This window comes from Pocillopora verrucosa, chromosome 13 (assembly GCF_036669915.1).
Source record: "Pocillopora verrucosa isolate sample1 chromosome 13, ASM3666991v2, whole genome shotgun sequence".
In the NCBI taxonomy this organism is placed as follows: Eukaryota; Metazoa; Cnidaria; class Anthozoa; order Scleractinia; family Pocilloporidae; genus Pocillopora; species Pocillopora verrucosa.
The window spans coordinates 4147676-4174542 of NC_089324.1; the positions used below are offsets into that span (position 1 = coordinate 4147676).

The 26867-nt window shown below is 37.5% G+C and overlaps 1 protein-coding gene across 5 annotated transcripts in view; it reads left to right on the forward strand.

Annotated features, from left to right (window-relative positions):
- The window catches only part of LOC131776844 (serine/threonine-protein kinase MRCK alpha), a 36121-nt gene extending 10084 nt beyond the window's left edge, over positions 1-26037 (forward strand). The window contains exons 16-56 of one of the 5 annotated variants that reach the window (XM_059093052.2): positions 233-316; positions 849-922; positions 1042-1216; positions 1724-1791; positions 2058-2129; positions 2851-2889; positions 3196-3269; positions 4249-4333; positions 4478-4534; positions 4653-4696; positions 5294-5399; positions 5811-5935; positions 6433-6538; positions 6984-7138; positions 7793-7893; positions 8331-8395; positions 9110-9181; positions 9507-9560; positions 10082-10187; positions 10505-10576; positions 10672-10739; positions 11131-11270; positions 12275-12356; positions 12458-12601; positions 13121-13256; positions 13501-13581; positions 13745-13953; positions 14445-14559; positions 14938-15048; positions 15492-15572; positions 16103-16200; positions 16764-16854; positions 17164-17245; positions 17624-17780; positions 18010-18043; positions 18134-18296; positions 18403-18535; positions 19011-19130; positions 20408-20526; positions 23562-23619; positions 24391-26037. In XM_059093052.2, coding sequence (XP_058949035.2) covers positions 233-316; positions 849-922; positions 1042-1216; positions 1724-1791; positions 2058-2129; positions 2851-2889; positions 3196-3269; positions 4249-4333; positions 4478-4534; positions 4653-4696; positions 5294-5399; positions 5811-5935; positions 6433-6538; positions 6984-7138; positions 7793-7893; positions 8331-8395; positions 9110-9181; positions 9507-9560; positions 10082-10187; positions 10505-10576; positions 10672-10739; positions 11131-11270; positions 12275-12356; positions 12458-12601; positions 13121-13256; positions 13501-13581; positions 13745-13953; positions 14445-14559; positions 14938-15048; positions 15492-15572; positions 16103-16200; positions 16764-16854; positions 17164-17245; positions 17624-17780; positions 18010-18043; positions 18134-18296; positions 18403-18535; positions 19011-19130; positions 20408-20526; positions 23562-23598 — 3935 coding nt within the window. In that variant the 3' untranslated portion in view covers positions 23599-23619; positions 24391-26037. Of the gene's footprint in view, positions 1-232; positions 317-848; positions 923-1041; positions 1217-1723; positions 1792-2057; positions 2130-2850; positions 2890-3195; positions 3270-4248; positions 4334-4477; positions 4535-4652; positions 4697-5293; positions 5400-5810; positions 5936-6432; positions 6539-6983; positions 7139-7792; positions 7894-8330; positions 8396-9109; positions 9182-9506; positions 9561-10081; positions 10188-10504; positions 10577-10671; positions 10740-11130; positions 11271-12274; positions 12357-12457; positions 12602-13120; positions 13257-13500; positions 13582-13744; positions 13954-14444; positions 14560-14937; positions 15049-15491; positions 15573-16102; positions 16201-16763; positions 16855-17163; positions 17246-17623; positions 17781-18009; positions 18044-18133; positions 18297-18402; positions 18536-19010; positions 19131-20407; positions 20527-21910; positions 22594-23561; positions 23620-24390 lie in introns of those variants that run through there. The other 4 variants (XM_059093073.2, XM_059093066.2, XM_059093058.2 and 1 more) reach the window with 4 other exon arrangements.
- The last annotated feature ends 830 nt before the right edge of the window (positions 26038-26867 follow it).

Genomic DNA, 26867 nt, shown 5'->3' on the forward strand with positions numbered 1-26867 from the left:
CTTAGACAGGCTTTATAATTTGCAAGCCTATCCCAAATGAATAAAAATTTATTTTACAGTTTTTTAATTGAGATGGAAAGGTAAAGGACCTTATTGGAGAAGTGGGGGGGGGGGGGGGGGGTGCTTTTTAGAAATTTGAATTTTAGATCAAGGCTAGTTAAGTGGGGGCCTCTTTGAGTGTTAATAGTCCTTATTTAAGAGAATTGATTGTTGCTTTGTTTGCAATCAACAGAGTATGAGGCCCAATCTTCTGAGTTAGAAAAAGAATTGCAAGATGTGTTGACGTCTCGAAAAGATTTGGAGTCAACTAATGAAGGCAAGCTTTCCCCACTGATCAGACTAGTAACTCTCTGTTCTATCTGTGATGAATTTCCTTGTAAATTTGTTTGGAGAATTTGGTGAAACAGCAAGATAATGTTTATGATCTAGTTAGTTTGTCTGCTTCAAGCCCCAAGGGTGATGCCTTTTATGTGATGACCATGTTTTCGGGCAAGATATCAAGAAACAGTACCACCATTTCTGTTTGCCAAAGATATTAAATTATTGGAAAACTGAAAAACAAAGTAAAGTTGAGGGGTGCAGTCGCTCTCATCTGTTACAGGGTGGAGATTTAACTTGAGTCTTGAGAAATTACCCCTTAAATTCCCAAGATTTGATTTTTAACTCTCCCATCTAACTGTTAAACATTTCCTTGTAAATTAGTCTCAATAATTTGTTGTTAAATCAAAAGTAACAACTTCTACCTTATGAGTTTGAGAATTATGGTCACCTTCATGGACAATCTTAGAGCGAGTAAGTGTTAAACATTAAAGAGTTACAGTTGTCTGATGTTGTTTTTCTTTTGCTAGAAATGAGTGCCAAGATGCGGTCCTTGGATAGAGAAAACAGAGGCTTAAAAATGGAGAAGGAAGACATTGAAAGAGTAAGTTAAGTTACTTTTCTCCCTTAATGTCTGTCAATGTAAACTGAAATTGATACTTGAGGAGAAAGTTTTGATAGAACCTAAATAGATTTCTCACTTTCTACTGCTTGAAACCTTAGGTCCTTCAGGAGGCTAATGAAAAAATAGCCTCACAGCAGAAGGAATTGAAAGAAGCACACAACCAAAGAAAACTTGCCATGGCAGAGTTTAGTGAATTGAATGACAAGCTGGCAGACATAAGATCACAGAAGACTAAGGTGTCGAGAATGCTGCGTGAAAAAGAGGAAGAACTGGGTAGGAACTGTTTGATTTTCTTTAGCTTTCAACTTAAAAGGTAGCACATAAATCTCTTCCCTAGTGTTGAAGGGGTTGGTGCTGTAAATTATAGACCAAGTTTTTCTTTCTTACTAAAGCTCAAACCTGTACTGCAAATGCCTTTTCATTGAAGGCAAAATGTATTTAGTAACTTGCAGCATAGTATGGGGAGACAAAGTGATCAAGATAGTTAATCTCCACTGAGTGTATTAGGAGCTAACAAACAATTTCTAGTCATCTGCAGCAACTCTAAATGACTGATGCTTTTCACTTAGTTTAAAGAAATGAAAAGATTAAAGAAAATAGTCTCAATATGCCTCAAAAGTTAAGAACAACTGCAAGTGATGAGAAGTGTTGGCTTTGAAAGCACCATTAAATTTAAGGGGGCCAGAGTGCAGGGTTTAGCCCTGTAAATCAAGTGAAGGATTTCAATCTGTGGTATTATTCTTTTCTTGTCACTGAACTGTTTATTGTTTGTTTTAATAGAGTCCACCTTACAAAAGCTTGATGGTCTCAGGCAGGAAGTTCGCAATGCTGATAGAAAAAAGAGAGAAGTGAGATTTTTTTCTCCTTTTTTTCAACTTCTAAGACCGGTGTACTGATTTCTACAATTTTTTCATGGCAGCCATTTCCCATGTTTGAGAAATATTGCAATAAAATCCAAAATGTTTATGTTGATCTTGAAATCAGCATTTGATTTTTCTTATTGACCGCATGCCTCTTAGGTAGTCAGTCTTTGTATGTGTCTATTCAATGAAATATTGTAAGTGGAGGAAAAGAAGTAATATTTAAATGTTACATCTGTTTTTGTTGTTATTAGCTTGCTGCGCAAGTGGAGGAAATGTCCTCAGAAGCTAACAAGGAAAGGAAACTAAGAGCAAGGAGTGATCAGGTGAAGTAATATTCATTGACCAAGACAGAATTTCTCCTTACAATATCAATACAATATCAACCAGGTAAGTGATGAGAATAAAGACAAATATCAATTTGGAGATAATTTGTTGATCCAATATTAAATTCTCTTAACTAACATTATAAGAATTGAATGGTTGACAGTAAGGAGAATTACAAATTTGATCTGGGAGTTAAAGGGTTAATGTAAAATTCTGAGCCAATGCAAGTCGATGTTAGTATATGAAGATCTCAATACCCTTTGTTAGCCTTTTCACGCCTAAGATCTCATTGGTAATTCTCCTTACTTTCTGCTGTACAATTCATATGTTGTAAGTTTGGAGAATTTGATATTAGATCGACTATGAATACCCTAATAGAGATTTTTCTTTATTCTCATCACTCCTCTGCTTAATATTGTATCAAAATTGTTGGGAGAAATATTGTCTCAGTCACTCATGGGAGTTAACCTTTTACATCCTGCATATTCTCCATACTGTTCTCTATAAATTTCCAAGGTTCTAACAGGGAGAATTTGTGAAACCATCAAGAGCTTTGTTAGTTTTTGATCAGTTTCCTTTGTTCTTGTGACTTAAACCTTTTATTCAAGGGTGATTATTATTTTAAGAAGCAATTAGAACCTTGTCACCCTCAGGGATTAAAGGGTTATAGGGTTAAGTGGACTTGCTCATTGAGTTACAACTTGGGTGTCTTTCTTTCAGAATGCCAAGCAACTTGAGGAGGAAATAGAATACCTTAAGGTACAGTGTAAAGTCAAGTATTCCTTTATTTGAAATGGAACAGTTTTGCGTGTATTCAAAAGTCAGCAAAGCAGAGTGTAAATGTACTCATGTATCTGTCTGTCTTGAGATGTAATCCAGTGGCTCTTTCTCTCAATTGTTAATTACAGAGAGAGAAGTCAAATTGCCAAATGCTACACTTTTTGTAGGCAGAAACAAGAATTGTTATCATAAAATTATTGACTTGCTGGTGGTTTACTATCAAAATTTGCTCTATTGATCAAGGATATGTTGATGAAAATTAAGTTACCTTTATTGATATCTCAGGCCAAACAGAGAAGTCTAGGAAGACCATTTGCCACAGACACAACAGCTGAGGAGCAGCAGCAAGAAATCACAAGGTAATTCAGGCTATGGAATAGGAGTGAATATTTATAAATGATAAATGCACTTCACCTTGCTTGTCCCAAAAGAGAACTTTAGCAGAGACAATTTTGAAATGCAGACAGCAACTGGAAGAAGAATGAAAATAGTTCTGGCACACTTTGATGCCAATGTATTGACAATGAGGTCATCATTTTAGGATTTTAAACCAAACTTTGCTAACCAAAAAGGTTTAGTGAGGAACAGAAGTGAGAGCTTTTAATGTCCGGCTACTGTCTGCATCTCAAAAACGTTTGTGATTGAGTATGGTATTGTCTGGTAGCTTTGGGGCACCAATGTACTTCATTCTTTCCAATCCTCTGATAGTCTAAGGGTAGCGCTTAACCTAAACCCATTATTTCCCAATGTCAAAATATACATTAATTGCACTGTCTGCCAGTCATTTCATTTCTTTTACTTTAGTTCTGTGAATCTGTTTTTGAATCAAATATCATCTTTTGGTTGATATACTTCTGTCTTCCCATTATCTGTTTGCTTGAAAATGTATTGTTATTGTGAAGAAAAATTCCTTTTTGGTCTTCGGTGGGGATGGAAAAGTTAAGATAGACTTTTGTTTAATGTTACTCTTTTTTAAATCTTCACACTGCTTCTGTTTTTCTCTTAACCCTTTCACTCCCACAAGTGACCAAGACAGAATTTCTCCTTACAATATCAATACAATATCAAGCAGGCAGGTGATGAGAATAGAGAAGATTATCAATCATGGGATTATTAGTTGATCCAATACCAAATTCTCTTAACTAACATCATAAGAATTGTATGGCAGATAGTAAGGAGAATTACTAATCTGATCTTGGGAGTGAAGGGATCATGATCTTGAAATGTCCCCATATAATAATGTGCATGATAATACGTTATTGTAATAATTGGTGTGCACCTTTTGTCTTTGAATGATCATAGATTCAAGCTTAGTGAAGTTTATTGTTATTATTTCAGACTCAAAGCAGAGATAGAGAAGATTAAACTTGAATATGAGGAATCGACATCCCATGAACAACAGAAATATACTAGTGAAATTAAGGTGAGTTTTTGCTATCTTCAATCTCTGACTTTTATGAAAAGTTGTTCAAAGCTTGCATATATTTAGATAGTAGTTGCACTATTTCATGATCACTTCATTTTTTTAATGTTGATAGTCATCATCTGCCTTTTTAATTTTTAATAGGAGTTAAATGAGAAACTTCTTGAAGCAGATTCAGCAAGAGAAAGCTTGAAAAATGAGGTAATTTTTATGCCATCTTAAATTTGTGTTACCAGCTCAATCTGCACCTCTGTTCTTTGCTTGTCACACTAGCTACTTGCAGACTTGTTAATTTTGTTGGTCTTTGATATACTTCCAGATCTCTGCACTGACTGCCAAAGTAAATGAAGCACGCATGGACAGGTAAATGATGTTACTTTATGTGCTCAACCATCACGTTTTGATTGTTAGTTAAGGGGCAGGTACAGTGAAACGTTTAGTTGTCCTGTGGAATCTGTCAATGATAGTGTCATGGGGGTGGGGGTGGGGATACTTGGTCAAGTTTTGGAATCTCAGTATCCCTACTCCATTATAGGCAATTGTATGGCCAATTATAGACCCCCCTCACGTTTAAGCAAATGTGATTGTCATAATCCCAATGCAGACAACTTTGTAATTGCTAATCTTCCCAGTTTTAAATCCCTGCTGACCAGAATTTCTTACCCCCAAAATCCTGCAAATTTGTGACCCATTCTTTAAACTTTATTGAAAATGCTATCCCATTGAGGACAATCTAGGGCAATTGAAGGCAATGAAAATGTCACCCCATCTAGCGGCACAACTCCATAGGCTTCTTACTAGGAAGTCCCCCTCCTGCAGGGTATGTCTTTGCTTGCGCTAAGTAAAAAATACAAGAAAGCATATTCTTACATATGTTCATATAGAGTAAGATTATTTTGTCTACTTTGATACATGTATTATTAACGAATGTATTGCTAACTATCTGCTTTGTCATTCTAGTGTCAAAGAACATCAAGAAGCCATGGAAGAATTGAGGAGAAAGAGTGAGAGAACCATGGGTATCCTAGAAGAGGAGAACAAGAAATTACAAACTGACGTTGAAAAGGTTTGCAGTGATTGATTTATCTCTAAAGTGAAAAAAAAAAACTGCCTTTATTTCTCTCATCCATCTTTTAAGTATTTTAATATTTTGGTGGTGTGAAGATGAAATCCACCTGCATAAGTAATTATTTGTTTATTTTATTTTATTTATTTTATTTAATTAATTTTTTTTTTTTTTTGGGGGGGGGGAGTTTATTTAGAGGCTCACCCAGCTAGAAGAATATATTTTTAGTAACATATTTTACTCTTCCAGTTGAATCAGTACTTGTTGAGTTTTGGAAATCCAATCCAAAACCTGTTGGTCCCTAATTAACAGATGGGTTCAAGTTTTTTAAGCTGCAACCAATTTTTGTATCACATTTTATTCAAACCAAGTGGTACACTTGATTCTTATTTACTGCTTTGAATGTTGCAGATGACAGAAACTTTGAAACGTACTACCTCTGCTCATCGTAAACTTGAGGAAGAAATGAGGGACAGCAACGAGAAGAAAGACGCTGTGGCTCATTGGGAAGCTCAGATAGCTGAGATTATTCAGTGGTATGTTTTAGCCCAGCTTTATTTTAACTTCACTCGATTGATTAACGTGTATCTTCTCCCCATGATATCCATACATTATCCAGCAAACAGGTAACGAGAATACTCAAACTGATCAGGTAGAAGTTGTTATCTTGATCTAACATCAAATTCTCGTAACTTATTTACAAGGAAATGTGTAGCAATTAGAAGGGAGAATTGATAATCAGATCGTGGGACTCAAAGACTACAAATGGATGGAATAATTCAAATCCTTTCTCGTATGGCTGTTTTTGATGAAAAGAATAACGTTTGCTGGATTAAAAAAAATTAACAATAACGATGATGTTAGCTCGAACTTTTTGGAATGAAGTGAAACTCAGTTTTCTCATTAAGCTGTGTGCCTAATGCAGGGTTATGTAACAAAAGTATTTAACATAGTCCATAAGTACAGCTTTAACTGTATTAAAATGGCGTTTCCTTTGAATTTTTTTTCTCTTTTTTTTCATTTTTCAATGAAGGGTAAGTGACGAGAAGGAGGCGAGAGGTTATCTTCAGGCCTTAGCTAGCAAAATGACAGAAGAACTGGATGGCCTGAAATCTTCAGGGTATGCTACAATACCAAGGGTATGTATTGGTTTATCAGTCATTAAATAGTCTCTAGCAATACAATTTAAATCAATGGTTTCAGTAAAACTTTTCCATCAGTGGCAGCTTCGGGCGTAAAAGGGGACTGTACCCAAAAAGGGGCAGTAAGGTGAAATCCAAACACGAGTGCCTGCTCGCAGGCTCAACAGACAGCGTTCAGCGTCTCATAGGCGGCGGTGGACCCCTGATGAAATACTTTTATTGAAACCCTTGTTGAAATAGGCAAACAAATACAAAAGACACAGCTGATCCTGTGGCCTGCTTTTGAAACAAGCTTTATGGTTGGCAATTTATCTTTTAATATTTTCTTTTGCCCAGATGACAAATCAATTCTTTTTGTTACTGGCTCTAGTTAAGAAATATTGTGTGGTATGTTGTGCATAGAAATAAATTTCATTCCATTTTATTCTTGCAAATGTTGCAGGGTGAAAAGAACCAGTGGCAAATGAGAAGGTCACAGAAAGTCGACAAACAAGAGATATTGACCCTGCAGTCAAACCTTCAAGCTGAGATTCAGGCGAAGCAGCAGTTGATGGAGGAACTGAACAAAATGAAAGCTGCTAATGTAGCAAATGAGAGGTGAGCTGAAATGATGCTTTAAAAATATGATAGCCAACTAGGCAAAAGCTAATACAAAATCAGTTTATGCTGCTAGATTTATCGTTTCTGCGAGGTATGACGATATGCTTGTTGGTTGTTTTATACCCGCAGAGGTTTTGTAATCAGTCGATTTGTACCCAGCTACAGCCGCATTCGTACTCAGACAATTTACTCGTTTCGTACCCATACTCGCTAGTATAAACAGTACATTGCTCTATTTAAAATATCGCACTTACCTTGCGCTTGGCAGTAGTTTAGTTGTTATTTTTAAGAAGGTCACAAGGATACACAGCAAAACATTGCTTATACCTTACTCGCCTGACTCTCTTTTAACTTGTAAGTAACAATCGACATCTCTTCGCGCACTCGCACACGAGTTGTTTCGTGACATCTCCTGGATTTTGATCCTCATTGAATGTTGGGATGTCTACGACCGACCCAAACTGGTTGCAAATCGTCAGAGCTTGTGTTCGACTGAACTGAGTACAAAACGTCTGTCGGTACTGTAAACACTTAAATTTGTTTCAAATAAGTTCACCAGGTAATTGTCGGGTGACTATTTTCCTGGGAAATGTAATTCTTAATTATTGCTAATTTATTGAGTTGAGTTTTGATTATTATGAATGGTTATAGGAAATTGGGTGAATCTGAAGCACAGTGCAATACTCTTCGTGATGAAGTCAAGCAACTCAAAGCAGAAATCGAACAACTGAAAGTTGGTGGCAAATCTGGAAGTAAGATTTAATTTACTTTTTTTTAACAGAAATAATGTGGAATTTACCCAGATTTTCATAATAAAGAGATTAAGCGAGATGTTTTGGGCAAATGCTCTATGTATCCGTCTGCTTTCAGCAGTTTTTACGCTGAAGCTGAAATATTCTTATTAACTATGGAGAAGGGATTTTCCAACAGTATTAATTTAAGGATATTATGAAGGAAAAATTAGATCAAAGTTCTTTTTGACTTAAGAAAATCCTGCAATTTGCGTAAATACAGTTTTGTTGCCGTGAGCATTGGCATTTTTTTCGTGTTCTTATTTCTAAATGTTTGTTGCCAAGGTATGAGTTAAACCCTTTACTTCAAAATGTTTTGCGCGAGGGCGGTATAGTCCTGCGTGTGATTACCGGAAAAATTAATTTTTCTCTTTGTTTCGTTGTTGTTTTTTTTACAGATGGATTCCCTTTCTTGTACATGAGAGAAACTTCGCGAGACTCAAGACTGGAAGGATTGTCAGAGGTATTCATTTGTTTTCATTTACTTGATTTGTAAAGAACGCAAGGAGTCGTTTAGTTTTGAGGATAAGAGCGCTCCTTATTTGAGTGTCTTAAAACCAAAACTAAAGAAATTACAACTACCAATCAGAAGAAAGGAAGATACCTGTAAGAGCCAATGAAAACTCCAAGTGAAAACGAGCAAACCGCCTGAAGCGCGGGAAAACGCGGGTGCACAAGCGATTGGAGCTAGAATTGTATCTGATTGGCGCGAGTTTTTTTGGACCACTAAGCAAAGTCGAGTAAAGCCAACGTAATCTTATTAACAGGTAAACCAAACAAATTCACAAAGAAAGTGAAATAAGAAACGACCGAAACACTCAGTTTTGAAAGTTAAGCAATATTAACGATTTTTCCAGTTGTTGTTTTTCTGTTCTTGCTTGTTTCAATAGGAAAGCTGACGTTTCGAGCGTTAGCCGTTCGTCAGAGTGAATGGCGAAGTGGTAACGCTCGAAACGTCAGCTTTAAAACTCTTTACGGTGGCCAATTTACGTTATAAACTCGGTTGATGGTACCAAATTACCCTGTTATACTCTCCCACCGACACAGGACCACAGTTTCTTAAGAAACTTACCTCATCGCAACAATAAACAAGAGGAAAGCTTAGTTTTGAAAGTTCAGCAATATTAATGATGTTTTTTTCTTGTTGCTGTTTTTCTGTTCTCGCTCGTTTGAATAGGAGATAGATGGCCAACTGAGCGAGAATCAGAGGTCTCGTTCGAGTAGCACTCCCTCGACTGCTCCTCCTGATGTAAGTGTCTTCCTTCTGTTTCCAGTATCTGAATATCAATTCTCCGCACTATCTGTCATACATTTCTTTTGACTTCCATTTTGAGAATTTGGGGTCGGGTTATGCATTTTTCTGCAGCTCATATCTCGCTTCTAATCACCTTCTGCTTGAAAATGTTTCGGTTTTGTAAAGCAAGTTCTCCTTTAGCCGCTCGTGGGAGTGGATTTGTCAAGTGAAATGACAGCATTTAATAACGACTTCTAACGATAACGGATCTGTTTCCGTTGCACAACACGCACATAATTCATTAAATGCTGATATTTGATTTACTTTTATTTTCCATTAGTCCATTTCAATAAGATCATCCATATCATCTGTGTCATCCATCGCACCACCTCAGGTGAACTGTCTTGTTATGGTGTCATCATCTATTACTTTACCTTGACTGTTAAAACGTCTTTTGATTGAGTGTCGTAAACTAAAACTAAAGGAAATCGGCCAATCAGAAGAAAGGAAAAGAACTAAAGAGAACTCAAAGTTTAAGCAACCAAACTGCCTAAAGCGCGGGAAAACGCAGGCGACCAAGTCGTAATTGATGTTACATTTGCATCTGATTGGTTGAGAAAGTGACGCGAGTTTTCTGGACCAATTACCAATGGAAACCATTGGAATAACGGAAACATTTCGACACTCAGTTGAAAATTGTTTAAAACGATAAGGCAAAGCATTCATTATCTCGTGGCACAATTCATTTTTTGCTTTGTTTAGAACTTACCTTATTGAAGCTTAGTATTTCTTGCTAATAAGTTTTCAATTTTGCGTAACTATACCTCTCACTTTCTAGTGCACACACGCTTTGTTACCTCTTGTTTCACCTTCTCAGTGTTTTCTATACTTATGCAGCTCTGTTTTTCTCACCAGCCTCGAGTGCACAAGTTCTCTGTAAGAACCTTCACTACACCTACCAAGTGCAGCCAGTGTACATCATTAATGATCGGTTTGGTCAGGCAAGGTTCCATATGTGAAGGTGAGGTTTTGTGATTTGAACTTGTTTGTGCAGATTTCCGAAAAAAGGCTACCCTCTACTTCATTCCAAATATGGTGATTGTAAAAAGTAAAAATGGGAGACCCGACCAAACAATTTTTATGTTGTTACTTTAAGTTACCATAGCCCTGCTCAGATTATTGCAAGGTCTTGTTAATGATAAGATTTTTATTTTTTTGAGTTAGAGTATACCTTTGTCAAACTCAGTACTTGGAAATGTTTTCACTCTCTCGCAGTGTTATTTCCAAAATAGTATTTTTTTTAACCCTTCGTCATTATTTTTTGTTGTTGTTGTTTAGTGTGTCAATACGCTTGCCATGTGTCCTGCACTGATCAAGCTCCTCCTGTTTGTCCAATTCCTCCGAGTCAAAGTAAGTGTTTCCAACAACTGGCTTATTTTAATCGATGTAGAAATATTTTGTGTATTAGTAATTTTGCTTGACATTGTTCTTTCTTCTTTGTGTAGTGAATAGAAGGCCGCTAGGAATTGACCCTGAAAAAGGAATTGGAACTGCTTATGAAGGAATTGTGAAGGTAACCCAAGTCAGAAATTATTCTCTTTTCAGTAACATGTCCAATTTGCTTTTTGCTTCATCAGTAGTGTGTGGGGCACATTGGTACATAGCCAATCAGAGAATAATATTTTCCATCACGTGGTACAAATAAACCAATCACATGGCCGGATTGTCCTCGTAGATGGCGTTTTGATATTGCGCAATCTTTTTGTCACGGCCTAAGTGTCACGCAGTCTCGTGCAAGGAGTCACATTGTCACCCTGAGCAGGAAGACTTAAGGGTCAAAGGACGGAAATGACGTCTTCAGACAGAAATTTGTATTGACAGGAAGTGATACACTTTTATGCTGTATTATCAGTTTTACTAGATGGTCGCTGGTTTCCTCTACTTAGCTGTTTTATTGTCTTTAGATTCCTAAGCCAGGCGGAATCAAAAAAGGTTGGTTTCGACAATTCGCTGTCATCTGTGACTTCAAATTGTTCCTTTTTGATGTAACTGGTGACAAACCCCCGCAGATTTCTCAATCAGCGACACAAGTTATTGACATGAGGTGAGCGCTGCACAAACGTTACCTAGTTACCTTGATCAATCTTATAACCCCCAGAGTGACCAGCATCGTATTTCTCCCCACAACATAAACCCTGAATCAAACATTTAGGTCATGAGAATAAAGACAATGGTCACTACTAACAACGCTTTTCATTGTTTAACAAATTCTCGTCACTACGACGGGAAATGTAAAGAGATACGTGTGGAGAGAATTTGCATGCTGATGTTAGGATGTGAAAGATTAACCATTTTGGTGACGTCGCTTTTTTACTCAACTACACTTTATGACAGGGCGTGAAATTGCGCCTAATACAGGCGCCAATGCGACTAAATTTTTCACTTTGGCGACCAAATCCTGAAAGTAAGTCGCCAAATTGGCGACTAGAACGTTTCATCATAACCTTACCAAGAGATATAGTGCATTAAAAAGATTTGCAAAGGTAAATCCGCGGCAAACTTCCTCGTTAAGTTTGTTTCCAAAACGTAGCACATGCATCTCGATCGATAACTAGACGCCATCTTGGATTTAGATGAGCCTGAACGTTGTATATCATCCATCCTAGTGTCCACTTTGTAGCACGTTAAAGATCTTTTCCCTAACTTAATTTTGGAGGGTCTATCTAGAACGCTGACAGCGTAAAGAAAGATTTTGTTTGTCTTTGAAAATGGCGACCAACTTTTTTTGAATTGGCTACCACTTTGAAGAATTTAGGAGCCAAGTGGCTATCAGAAAAAAAAGTTAATTTCACGCCCTGTTATGTCAATCTCAAATTAACTTCTTTTGATAAGAAAATTGAATTTTAAGTTACCACCCGGAAATGTAATTGTTCAGCAGCTCGTTTTTCGACAGTATGGCATTTTTGTTTCATTCACGTATAAAATGTCTGAACAGTTATTTTTAAAGTCAAGTTTCATTATAAATGAACTTAATGGAATTTATTGTGCTTGATGTAAGTTTATTGTAAAAGACTCGATCTTCACGAAATTACTCTTCGTTCTTTGCAGAGATGAAGAGTTCTCAGTCAGCGGGGTGCTCGCTTCAGATGTTATTCACGCAAGTAAAAAAGACATAATGTGTATTTTTAGGGTATGTAAATATATATATATTTTTTCCATCCAATACTTGGGTAGTGAAACATAGCCATCGGCATCATGCAGTGGTGTCACTAACAAGCTGGTCTCTTTTAGATCACGGCTTCTCAGATGAACCCTCCAGGAGAATCTCTAACACAGCTGATATTAACAGAAAGTGAAAATGACAGGGTCAAATGGGTGAATGCTCTGCAACAGTTACACAAAGCCCTCAAAGAAAATAAGGAGACCTCCAAGACGGTAAACACGTTTTTAAAGACATATACAGGGGTATTCTCTGTTATAGTGAGAGTGTAGTTTTTACATTTTTTCAGACTGCTTGCTTCTTCATATTATGTTTCCTTTAGGTTTTATAATGTGGGTCACTGTGTTTGATACATGTGTCTAAATTTGTTTTTTTTAAACGGAGTACTAGTATTTTTGGTAGACGACGCAACAGTAGCGGATGAGTAAAAACATGGGAGGTTAGGGTCGTGTCTCGTCGGGTCGGGTCGGGTCGGGTCGGATCGGATCTTGTCGGGTTGCTAGTTTTTTGCCTTCGTCTTAATTCTGACTTAATATTCTTGTGCTGTACATACTTTTTAAAGAAGGCAATCTCGTTGTTGGTTACTGTGTTATCTTCCTCTTAAGATAAGAGGAAGAATTAAGATGTGCTTTTTTTTTCCAATTTGTGCTGGAAATTTGAGTTGTATTTCTCCTAAATGATAAGAGACACTTGTATATTATAGTTGACACTTTGTGATCTTGTTCTACATACAGCAAGTTTACCAGGCCAAAGAAGTCACCGAGTCCAATCCACAAATCAAACAAGCACTCTGTGCAACAATAATAGACACTGACCGAGTGTGTTTGGGTACAGAAGATGGTCTCTTCTGCATTGAATTGATGAAAGAAAGTAAGTACCTGTTCCAGGCGTTCGGAACGCGACCCGACCCAGACCTCTCTCTTTCTTTTTTACCGTACCCAGACCTCCTTTCTCTATCGGGCTCCTTTCTACTATCTGAAAGGCTGGAGCAGCTATTTCCGAGTTAACTGAAGGAATAAGATGCACCAACTTGGGGCAGTCTCAAAGACCTAAGTTTATTCCTCAATTTTCATGTTTCTTGTGCTTATTTGTCATTTTGTCGTTTTAATTTCAGGTTCGTCCCGCATTGGTGACAATAAGAAGGTGTCTCAGATAGAGATGTTACCAGATGAGCAACTTCTCGTTTTAATATCAGGTAAATTATGATCCAAAAATAGAAAAATCGTACAAAAAGGAATGGATTTTCACTTCTGCGAAATGAGGGTTAAGTTTTTCGTCAAAGAATGTAAAGTGTCCTTTGGAGTAAAGTGTGTCATCAGGGAATGTACTAAAACATTGTGTTATCATTTGTGTTTTAGGAAGGAATCGTCAAATACGACTCTATCCATTGTCTGCAGTAGATGGACATGACACAGAACCAATTAAAATTCCAGAGGCGAAAAATTGTCTAATGTTTGCCACGGGAAGTATTCATGATAACACAGCGACTTGCCTCTGCGCGGCAGTCAAGAGGCATATTTATGTCTACGAACTGAATCGGACAAAGTACAGACATCTGAAGATCAAGGTAAATTTACTGATGCACACTGTTGTACCTTTTGGTGCAAGTAATGTTTGTACCTGGACGGACTTGTGAAACATGAAAAACTCTGACAATTGTAAGCTCCTATATGCTTACATTTAAACTTGCATTTAAATGTAAGCTCCTACGTGCCACATTTCGATTGAGTTTTGTGGAACCATATCAAACGTTATCTCAACAACCAATGAGAAAAGGAAAAATAACAGAAGGATCCAATGAGGACTCAAGTAAACACAAGCAAACTGACTGAAGCGCGGGAAAACGCGAGTGACAAACTGGCAAGTGGTGTTAGTTATGAATCCACGCGTTCCACGCGTTTTCTGGACCAATCACTGAGTGAAGTAAACCAATTCCACATCGGATTACTTTCGATATTCAATTGAAAATTGCTCTGTAACATGTCAGCACAAGTCCTAAGTGATGATAGTAACATGAAATACGTCATGTTAACTTTCAAGGTGTTTTCTTTTTCTTAGGAAACACCGGTGAACTTTAACATCCAATGGTTAGGAGTGTCATTTGGAAAGTTACTTGTTGGATACGTCTCCGGGTTTGCTGTTTATAGTATTACAGGAGAGGGAAGACCTCAGAGTAAGTTTTCTCTTTTGTTTTTGTTTTTTTTTTTTAGAAACAAATGACTGACTTAATCCAAACAAAAAGGTACACGAAATACAACTATTCTTGAATAGAACATCCTAACCTTTTTTTTTTAATGGCGATGCTAAGTACTGATGTACTTAGCATCGCCATCATCACCGTCCTCTTCTGTAAAATTGTTACCAAATTTACTGCTCGGGAGACCGGGAGGTTTTCTTTCTCTGGAAGATTTCCGGTATACCAGAGATTTCATATATGCAATCTTAAATGTGTGGACCACTCTCTAATTTTGCTAAATTCTCAATTTTTTCTCCAGCCGTGTCTTATGGACATCGTCTTAATCATGATTTGCGTTTTTTTTGTTTCCCTTAGAACTTGTTAACTCAGATGACCCGACATTAAATTTCATCACCAATAACCCACTGGATGCCTTGCTTGCTGTGGAGATCGAAACAAACAAAGAATTTCTGTTGTGTTTTAATTGTAAGTATATTAGGGCATGAGCGAGTTTGTTTGACGGATTAGAAAAGAAAAATCATACATATAATGTTTATCTCTTTTCTGAGAGCTACTGCAGATATGGTGGCTTTGTTTTATTCATTTTCGCGGAGATTAGATATGTGTCTTTGAGGAAATGAGCTAGTCTTAAGGACAAGTCACCACATTAGAGCCCAGGGCCTTTTCCTCTACCTTGCGCCTTCACTCTGAACCAGGCGATTGACCGCGCGAGTGGACTGACAAGTTTTAGATCACAGTTGAACAAATTGTGCGGAATCAAAAAAATGATGTTTTATGTTTCTTTTCACACCGACTATGATTATTTAGATTTGGGTGTAAAATGTAGGTCTTAAATTGAGAAAATACTAGTTTCGCCTAATATAAAATGAAAAAATATTATTTTATTGATTAAAGCTATTTTTTTCCAGTACTAGGAATCTTCGTTGAGGCCAGTGGTTATAGATCAAGACGTTATGAGCTGATGTGGCCATCACCGCCCACAAATGTCGGTAAGTTAAAAAAAGAAAAAAAGAAAAAAAATCAAGTTATCTGTGTCGAACAGAAAATCAGTAACTTGTACCAGATTCTGTAAGAAAATGCTGTTGATGCAAATTATGAAACCATGGACCATGGACCATGGAACAGTTCTAAGGTTTCAGTTAAATCTCGTCTTGTTCGCCTTTCACAAATTTCTCGGAAGGTTTCCGAAAGCGATAAAAACCAGAGAAGTAAAATGTGAAAAGGGTTTGTAGACATTCCCAATGAACCTGTTTGTCAACGATGGTGTATTTTTTCTTTTAAGCTCAGGTGATGTAATAAGTGTCTCTATTGTATCAATAACCCCCGCTACTTAGTGGAGGGAAATAAGGTTAATTTATTTTATCGCTGGCAGCACCCGTGGGCAGTATGAAGCGAATCCTATGTTCTGATTGGCTGCCCGAGCGAGCAAAACGGGCCTTTCTTGCCCACCGTTATTCCGCGCAAGAAAAATAGCGTCATTGAAAAATAAAGTGTTTTACTTTTTTTTCTTCTACTTTAGCGTATTCGTATCCGTACGTGATCTCCTTCAGTGAGAGAGCGATAGATATCTTTGACTCAAGTAGTGCAGAATGGCTTCAGACCATCCCCCTCAAAAAGGTAGAAATTTTTTGATTGTTATGGTTCTTAGTAATTCGATTTTCATTTTAAAGAGATAGAAAAAAAGTTGCATGGATTTTAAGCAGAGAAATTTAGACTTTAAAGAGAAGATTCTCCCTTGCGATAAATCGTATGCATTTTCCTGTTCAAACGACACGTAACTGATTTATTTACTGTAAACAGTGTTGCCGTGTCTTATTATAAATGGAATATTTAGAGCAATTTTTTATTGTGTCGAAATACTGGATTGTATTGGTTTTGCCTTACTTCGTTCTGTGATTGGTCCAGAAAACTCTTGCCACTTTCTCAACCAATCAAATGCAAAACTGAAACCAATCACGAATTGGTCGTCCGCGGTTTTCCCGCGCTTCATGCAGTTTGGTTGTTTTTACTTTGAGTTCATCATTGGTTCTCAAAGGTATTTTTCTTTTCTTCTGATTGGTCGTTGATTACTTTGGTTTTGGTTTTTGCGGCGCTTAATCGATAAGAGCTCTATTGGTATTGATCCTTGGTTGGGAATTCTTCTTCGCTGACTATTGGCACTCTACGTCTCTCTCTTACAGTGTCATGCTTTGATCAATGATGGCTCACTGGCTCTGTGCACCGCTTCAGAGCAATGCAATTTAGTTTACCTCAAGAACACTCTGTTTGAAGGTTTGTATATTCTCTTGGTTAAATTGAACATTAACCCTTTGAACCCAAAGAGTGACCTGCGTTTAATTTCTCCGTACAATCTTACTGGTGAATCGTTCTTTAAGATCATGAGAAAAAAAGGTAGTGATCACCAACCTAAGAAACTTTGATTGTTACGAATTCTCCTTGTCAGTACCATAAGAAATATATTGATAAAAGTAGGGAGAATATATAGACTGATGTTAGGGTGTAAAAGTGTTATGAGAGTAGTTGCAATTTTTTTCCATTTTGAAATTGAATCGTTGTTGTGTTGTTGTGTTTTTTGTACAGAAGAGGAACTGATCATTCCAGACCCCAATAAAGGAAAGAAAGCCCTTGCGGCTATTTTAAGACTCAAAAGCAGCAAGAGAAGGTTGGTGTGAGGCTTCCGACCAAATGTTTTTCGGAAAAAAAAAAGAATTCCTCAAGAGATATTCGTCTTTTCTCAATTTTACCGGAATTATTGGAAAATGACTCTCCCATTTGGTTAGTCTGCCGGGCGCCATACGTCATGAGGAACTACGTGGTTAACCCGCTGAGGTAGTTTCCGCAAATCGAAGAATCCATTTTCTCCTAAGTAAAAGTTGACCCTTTTAATAAGGAACTTGCTTATCCCCTTACGCTATGCTAGAGGGAAAAAAGGCGCGGTTCGTTTTGGAAGAAAATCCTCATCGGGTTTACTACCCGAATGGAAAGCTCCTCGGTCACTTTCTATTGGAACTAATTCCCTTTTCTTCCTGTCTGTCTGCAGTAGTTCATATCGATTTGGATTTAAAGTCAAAGAGGGTGGCTTAGCAGATATGGATGCAGATATCAAATCAAAGCTCATCTCAGGACCAACCAACTTCAACCATATCTCACACATGGGTCCTGGTGATGGATTTCAAATCATTAAAGAGTTACCAAGGGTTAGTCGCCATTGCTTTCACAAACAACCAAACTAAGAATATAAATCACTTGTAAATCTTTCTAATGAGGGTTAGTCAAATGGACATACCTTCGAGCAAAAACCAGGAACACTATTCTGATAAAAACTAGTTCATCTGCTACTAAGCTGAAGAAACAAATACACTTCTGACTTTTCATGACTCTAAATGAGTTATGATAGCTTTTAACATCAAGATTTTTTCGTTTTAGGGCCAACGCGGGACTGACGAGGAAGCTCCTCAAGGTATTTTCTCCCCCTTCCTGTTTAAGGTTATTTTTTTTATTACCGTCAACTTACCACGTGATTTTATTTATATCTAATTTTTTTATACAGTGGCTCCGCGTAACACTTCAATAGGTCCCAGGTCCAAGCGCGCTGTCACTGCAAATCCCAGTCTCATGACGCGGCCCAACGTAGCAGCGAAGGGTCTGAAACCGGCTGGACCTGCGCAAGGAATGGTAAACGGCAGAGCGGCATCCATGAATGTTGTAAACAGGTACTTTGTCTACATTGATTTGCATTTAGAAATGAAAGGGAAAAAATACAAACACTGCAAGTTTAAATTTTAATTTTTTTTCTTACTTTTTTACTTTCCTGTTTAGTTCTGCGGAAGCCTCTCCGCCAGTCCCTAGACCGCGATCATCGTCCACCCGGTCAGCGGAAGATGTTTCTAATGATGGCCGCGTAGCAAATGGTTCAAACCGGCTCTCTGCTGATCTCGACAATTACGCACAGGTAAAGAAAAAGGGGAGAAAAAAATGGGAGTTCATTTGTGCTCTTCTATTGAGTTTCTCGTGTTCGCGTAAAATTCATAGCCTGCCGAACAGGCGTCATCGTTTTGCCTACTCAGTCGACCGGAGGCAAGTGTGAAGCGAGATGCGCGACTTGTTATGCGTGCTTGCCTCCGCTCGCTCCGCTCTTGCTTTTGTACTTGGCATATGTTAAATTTTTCCAGTATGTTACGAGAAGATTTTATGAAAGTAATACTACAGCGGAGCTTTTGCCCCTTAAAATAATAGCTGGTGGAACACGCTTACTTTTATTTTTTCTCTTTTTTTTTTTTTCGCGCCAATCCCGCCCTCCGTTTTACTGATCTTTCTTAAGAGACCAAAAAAAAGAAAAAGGAAGAAAAAAGAGAGAGAAAGAAGGCGTGTTTTTGAAAGCAGTAGGGTTAATATCACTTGTGATGTGAGCCTGTTTTCTTGTCTAGTACTTCAATACCTTGAGACCAAAAAGTGTTGCAGATGAGCAGAGGCATCTGGCTTTAGCTTTGGAGTTGAGTAAAAGGCATGCGGAACTGATTCATGACGGTGACAGCACAAATTCACGGGTCGGCATTTGTAGCCATAGTAAATCTTTTTGTTAGATTTTTCTGATGGACGAAGCTGAGGCAGCAACCCAGGTCACTGATCGGATGATTTGACTGAAGTTGTTCGGGGGAATTTTTTGTTTTTGGAAGAAGCTGGAGAGTTTTGCAAAATTAGCTAGAAGATGAAAAAGGATATCGCTGGTTTGCTTCGGTTTTCGTGGAGTTTGGCTCGTTTGCGACTGCTTGTTAGTTCAACAAATGATCACTAATCTTATTTAAATATATTTGATAGCTGATTAATAACTTTGACGAAGACATCTGATTACTGACTGGCTGAGTACTTGACAGTCGTCCATGTCCTCTCAATCAACACTGTAAAACTTTCCTTTTTACCAACGCACACACCTTTGATGAGAAGCAGTTTTCCCCTTTATTTTTCCCTTTTTTTCTTCCTAACAGTTCGCCATAATCAGTGGTTAACTCTAAATGTGAATGGTTGTCTTTTGTACTTTGCGTTACAAAAAAAGTGTGGGAGGTTTTGTGTTCATAACAATTTAACCCTAACCGCCATAGCGTCTTGTTAACTTAACCAAATGTCCTATTTTACGCTTATGTCGAAATCTTAACTTATTTTATTTAACAGTAAATGCAAACTATTTTGAAGTCAAGGTAAACGGTTCGCTGTGCTAACCAAAATAATCGCACGTTGTGTTAGTAACTTGGTTTTTTGTCTCAGCTTTGCACATAAATAAGTGATTTTTAGCACAATTATCTTTGTATCTATGTCCAAGTTCTTTTAAGGCAGTTATTGTGGAACGGTTTTTAACGAGTGGCCCTTAAAGATCATGTTGTAGTTGTTAACAATTTCACTTCCATGAGTAACCGAGACAGAATTTCTTCTACAAAATCAAGGATACGGGTGAGGAGAATATAGGAAAACATTAACAAGGGGATTATCATTTGCTCCAACACGAAATTCTCAGAACAAAATTTGTGAGAAATATGAGGCAGGTAGTAAGGAGAATTTCCATTGAGATATTGGGAACAAATGGGTTAAGTAGTGAAGTGTAACCCTAAATTCAGGGTCATATTGCCCTATAGCGTACTTCGCTATCAGATTTGACCAACTCTCAATTTAGCCCTCTCGATTTGTGACCTCCAGCTAATCCTTCCTCCGTTGCTTACTTCAGCCCCTTGCTGCTGCCTCGCGGCTTCTCCGCTGCCTACGAATCCTAACACCTTTTGATGATTGGTCAATGTAAGCTCGTCATATACGTGTTATTTGTTTCGTTTTGTAGGATTTATTAAATCTTCCCGAGGACGAATCACCTAGACATTCCACAGGGTCTGGTTCAAGTTCCGGTCTGAGTGTGTCGCCTTTAGGAAGTCAAGAGGAAGGTGTAACTTCCCCTGATTGGTAAGCTAAACATGTTCTATCATACTTAGACACTTACTTGAGAAATTACTATTTATTTTCTTGTGACATTTTGCGCGGGAAACTGGCGCGTGGCTAGCCAAAGTTGATCAACTTGCGCATGGCTGACGGGAGACCGCTGTGGTTACTGTGGTGAGCTTTACCATTTTTTATCCAGGAGGAGTCGCGACTCCTCTTAGCTTTATGTAATACACCGAATGAAAATATGGCATACTACTTGTTCGGCGTCGGTTTGGTTGTACGAAAGCGAGGTTGGTCAGACCTCGGGTTTTGTTGCCTCGTGTCAGTTATAGAAGCAATTTATTGCAATTCATTCATCAACTGTTATGTAATGAAACTCAAGGACTGCAAACGACAGAAGGGTTTGTTACCCTAAATTAGAAGCTGTTAATCGTAAATATTTGTTAAGCCTCTAATTGCTCCTCTTGCACGCCTTTTTAAAATCGTGATTCACATACGCTCTTTCTAATTCTTGCGTTTAGCGTTCACCACTTTCCATTTTTTGAATGACAAAGTCAAACGAAAACAATCTCGAGTTTCTGCTGTGCAATCCTGTTAACCAGCTGCTCTTCAAGTTTTGAAGCTGAAATTTAAAAAGTAGATGCTCGTGCTGTTTGTATCCAGTCAAAGAAATTTTACACCGATGAATTTGTCCTGCTGGAGAAACGCTCAGTTTTTGTACTTATTTTCAACGCTGAGCCAATTTCGTTCGACTTGGCCTCGTCGGCAGTTTGAAGCATTCGATGTCAACTCAAAGAAAATAACATTTCTTTCACGGAGAACACGATGGAGGTGTACCCGAAGAATATTTTGTTTTTGTTAGTATCAAATTTATGTCTTTGCACCGCACGAAGATAAATATGCTTTAAGGTTATACAACTGTTTGATTCTGAAATCTGTGTCGTCAGTAATCAATTTGTCAGCATTTTTATGGTTAATTTAAAAGATAAAAAACAAGTTGTTATTTTATCTTAGGAATGAATTTTTATCCATGTAAACCATAATATCATTATGTTTATTAAAATATTTAAAGCACCTTTAACATAAATTGATTTAAACGTGTTTACGAGGTCATCAGTGGTTTTAGCTCTGTCAATGGTAACCCTCTTCAAATAAAGCCAATATTTATGAGTGCAGTCCGTTTCTTAGAAGATGTTTTTACCTAACTAAAGTGTTATCCTTGGACTTAAATAAAAGAAAGACATCATTATTTTACGAAAATTCTACTTGGTTATTTTTGATATGAGATACTAGGTTGCTTAATGTTATTGCACGTAACTTTGGACCAAGATAATAGAAATTCAGATCACAAAATTGAAATGAAGATTACAAGGGTTAAATAGAGTTTTTTTGATTTTCCCCACAGAAAGAAGAAAGATTCGTCACATGTCGATGGCTTCAGTCGCTGAATAAAAGAATAAATAAACTAATTAATTTAACTCCATAAATAATTTTCTACTCTGCCCAAAGGCCAAAGTAAGAATATTTGTTAAGATTTAAAATGCATTGTTGTAAAGTAGGAAAGCCTAAAAGTTAACCAGCTACTTTACTTTGGTAAAGAAATGGTTTGAAGCCATTTTGTGCGCTGTGACACAGCACCTAGTGCAAGAGAGGAGTTGTGTATAGGCCGTTGTGTATAAGTGTTGTACTGTTAATGTGAGGCAAGCATGGCAGAAATCTCTAGTTTTGGAAAGATATTGAACAGAGCAAATAAAAGGCTGTAATGTTTTGAAGTAGAAACCAATTGAAAGTGCTCGATGTTTCATATCTGTAATAAGAGGTGGTGTAATATTTCATATTTCATATTTCATTATTTTGTTCAGAGACACTTCTAGGTTTTTTGATGTCGTACGTTTTTTTTACCGTCATCAGGCGCTAAAGAGTCTTGAAATGTATATTTTCGTTCCGTATGTCGGGTTATATTGAATTTTCATACCAATTAATTGTCCAGCGAAATGATCTGATGCTGAGACATGGATGTTGTGAGAAGGAAGTTAATTTTACTTGTGAAAAATAGTGAACAAGTAAAGAATAAACGGTTTATAATTCTTCTGGTGTTCAGTATTTGTGTTATTTCACCGCTGGGTTGTCGTTCGAGTCCTCCATTAATTCTACGCATATTTAAGAGAAAAAGAAATTTCGTTCGCAACATTTTTAGATCAGAGCTCTATAATTCTGGTAGTGTATTTCTGTCGCTGAAGGCGAACAAATGAGGCACTCCTTCAGAAAGTTAATAACCGATAATTTTTAAAATTTATTTTAAGTGCCGTTTCATGTTTAAATCTCACTAAGATCAAAAATGGCTACGAGTAATTTATTACGTCGCTGTATATTAAATTATGAATACAAATATGGATATATCTATCAATACAAATATGGATATATCTATCAATACAAATTTTCATGAACAATGAAGGCAAGCGCAGTAAACCGCTTGAAAAGTTATCACAGGAAGAGGTAGGAGCTTTGAGGTGCAATTTTGATGGAAAAGTGTGCCAGGAAGCTGAGTAACTTGAGAGCCACTTAGATACGCAAGACATTTTTTTCAAATTTTAAAATGGTAACCTCGATTTCAGATTCCAACCCCTCTTGCACGGTGGGGAAAATTCAATGACGAACCTTCAAATTGTCGCATAATGTGTTACTAAGAGTAGGTGGATGACGTCATACGCAAAGCGTGCAAATATAACATTCTTCATTTGTGATCTGAGCTTCTTGAGCGTAAGGTTACTTAGTGTAACGATTTAACTTCTAATATTTTCCTAACATGAGAAATTGTCTTTAATGTTATCCATTGGGTTATGTTAATATACTTTGCTAACATTTCGCTACTAAATATTGAGGCAAGAACTGAATTCTTCCGTGTTTTTGTCCTGTAATCTGGGAGACTGTGGGCGTTATGCAGTCGATTTAGTTCATTCCTCACAATTATCTCACAATTTGGCAACAATGAAGTGAATTTTTCACTCAGTGTATCTTTCACAGTAATAGATGTAGTAAAATTAACGCCCTTGTAGTGTTCAATTGAATTTTTCAGATACTACAAGATTCTGATGGAAGTGATAAACAATTCAGGTACTTTTAGCCTTTGTTTGTCTGTTTTGCAACTCGCAGCTAAAGTGTGTTTAGTAAGCTCAGGATTTTAGATACAAAGCCCAGGTGGAAAAGTGTATTGAAAAGAAATTTGGGATGGGAAAGATGTTGGATTTATTTGTTCCATCCACTGAGAAACCGAACTTGTAATTTGGTCGTCCAGGTGAGGGTAGATGAATAAAGGGGGTAAGTTTCTAAAGAAACTGCGGTGCTGCGTCGAAGAAAGAGTATAACAGGGTAATTTAGTATTGTCAACTGAGTTAATAACGTAATTTGGCCTTCGTAAAGAATTTCAAATCTGACGTTTCGAGCGTTATCCCTTCGTCGGAGTGAGGGTCGTCCTGACTAGCGTTTCCATAGCAGTTCTTCGCAGGGCTACCCTCACCCGGACTATACACGATCAAATTTTGCACCTGGATTCAAACCACTCGATGTAGCACTGAGAACCTGTTCCCAAGACAGTTAGCTGAAGGGCGTGGCGGGCATATTCCACATCCATTTATCGTTTACTCTTTACACCCGAACATTGGTAGGCATATTCTCCTACTGTTCTCTATACATTTCCTAATGTACTGACAAGGAGAGTTTGTTGAACAATCAAGAGCTTATTTAGTTGGTGATCATTCCTTGTATTCTCGTGACCATCATGTTTGATTCAGGGCTGATATTGTAAGGAGAATTTACGTGCTAGTCATTCCTAAGTATTATAGTGTTAAAAGGACATTACTAAGTATGACGTTTGTTTCTCCGCAGTTTTTGATCTTTTCAAGATTGTCAAGTCAGGTGTTGATCCTGTGCACGTTGGCTTGGAAAATTTTATATCATCAGAAATAAGTTTAATTGTTAAATAACTTTGTGTCACACACGTGTGTTTAACTGCTTGGTCTGGAACCAAAGCAGCACATGTTATTAACGTGATTATCACATTTATTGATCAACCGGCAGGGCTGGTTTAGAAAACTTGATTGCAAGCTAATCTTTATATGGAAACGTAGTCTCCTTTGCAACCGTCGTTTGTTCCCGTCGTGCAGCACGCTTTCTACCACGGCCTTGCTGCTCGTGACGCTTGTAAGGAGCTTTTCCAGTGTGTTGCGTGACAAGACTAAACGTTGGCTGTGAAGGTGAACAATGTAGATGCTATCAAATCTCTGAAAGTGCTGGCAATTTATTAGCTTACGAATTTGAAATGCTTTTTACAAGGCAGGAAGCAGAGGTGCTGAATATTGTCGACAGTTATATGTAATGTGATGTACATCTTTTACGATATATTTTTCCTTTTTTCGGTGATCAATCACTAATTTTGATGTTATGTCAGTGATAAAGAAATTGATTTTTTTGGGTAGGCAAAAGTCAATTTGACTTGTAACAATTTTGTAGGAAAGTCAAGTTATCTTACAGAAAATTATTATTGACCACAAAGAACAATTTAGGAAATGAAACATTGTAAGGCTGAGTTTTAGTAATTTGGTAGTTTTTAGTTTCATGTGGCCTGTCAGCCAACACTTGTATATGATAATTTGTGGAAGTGAACATGGTTACAATCTGATATATTATATTAAGGGGGAGTGACATGAAGACGAAGTTGCATTTTATTGAGAATGAAACCAATGTGGAATTGCTTGAGATTTTTTCACAAAGAAATAGGAGCGTTTGTACGATTGCTGTTAAACAACAGAGTTTAAATTTCTGTATTTTTTTTTGTACATCCAATCTCCTCGAGGCTGTTTTTTAATTCTTGAACGGGGCTGCAATAGGTGCGGCCTTGGTTTGGTTCAAAATGACTTACAGTGTAACTACAGTTAACGGGATCATTTAAACATAAAATAAGCAGCGAGCTTCGCCTAAATTCTTTGTTCTCTTTGCTTGCTTCATTCGTTAGCACTGATAGCCAATGATGAATTTCCTTTAGTACACAAATTTTCAAGTCAGTGTCGAAAGTAACCGAGATTGCTTTGGTTTTGCCTTCTATCTGTGATTGGGCCAGAAACCTCGCGCCACTCTATCAACCAATCATTTGTAAAATTGAAACCAATCACGACTTGGTCGCCCGCGTTTTCCCGCGCGTTAGGGAGTTTGGTTGTTTTCACTTTGAGTTCTCATTGGCTCTTCAAGGTATTCTCATTTTTTCTGATTATTTTGGTTGTGGTTTTACGCCACACAGTCGAAAAACGCTCTTTACGATTATTCAAGTTTTTCTAAATGATCCCGGTGACAGTGGTGGCTCTGCAAGTTGGGTTTTTTTTACGTTTGTACCAATTGTGAATACGAACTGCTTTTTGTAAGTTTTCTATCTATTGTTATTATTCAAATTTAAGATTTTACCTGTTATGTATACATATTTTTAGAATCATAAGTTTTGGCAGCATTTAATAAAAGATCTGGCTTTGCTAGGGTTGAAAATGGGTCGGTCTTCTGTTTCAGTGGAATTGCTTTTTTTCTTTCTTCGTAGAAAGAAGTAAACAGTGAATCAGAACTTGCTTTGTCGTATGCCGATTCAATACTTGTCATGGCAACATTTTTCGATTTTTGATGTCAAATTAACCGCGATTGACAGCTATCCCTAAATCAGTTGAAAGACTTCATCTTGTAAGGGTCAGAGGACTAGTTTCCGTTGGAAACATGTTAAACAAGTCCACAACAGTTATCACTACCGTAACCTGTGTCCATGATCCCACCTTTAGCGATTGGAACTGCAACCCCCTTACAACATGGAATTCAACAACAGTAGAAAGAATTTCACAAAAAAAAAATTGTAAGAAAAGAGATAGAAACCCAAGAGATTCCGTCGGTCTTATATGCAAGTTCAGTTCTTAATGCTCCTTTTTTAGCCCAAACTGGGATATTCTGATCATAGCACAAAAACGAAACGAAGCACCTTAGAGGAACGAAGGAAGATGATACATCATTCACAGCCGGTCAAACAACGTTCCTCAAACTGTGAGGTGTACTGGATTCAAATCGATATCATCGCTGACTCAGGACAGGCTCGCGGTGAAAAAAAAATCCTCTTACATTCTAATTTTCTTTTAAAACTTGGACTACTATAACGAATGATAAGCAAGAATAAATTAGGAAGCCACAGGCAACTGAAGTGCTCTTGTACTCTTAGGTGTCCGCCGAAGCGCAGACCGTTACCCAACCGGTTTATCCGATTACCAATGTTTCACTCGCACCACATGTTCGCCCCGTCAAATACCGCATAGTTTTTCTTCTCTTAGTGTTTTACTTGC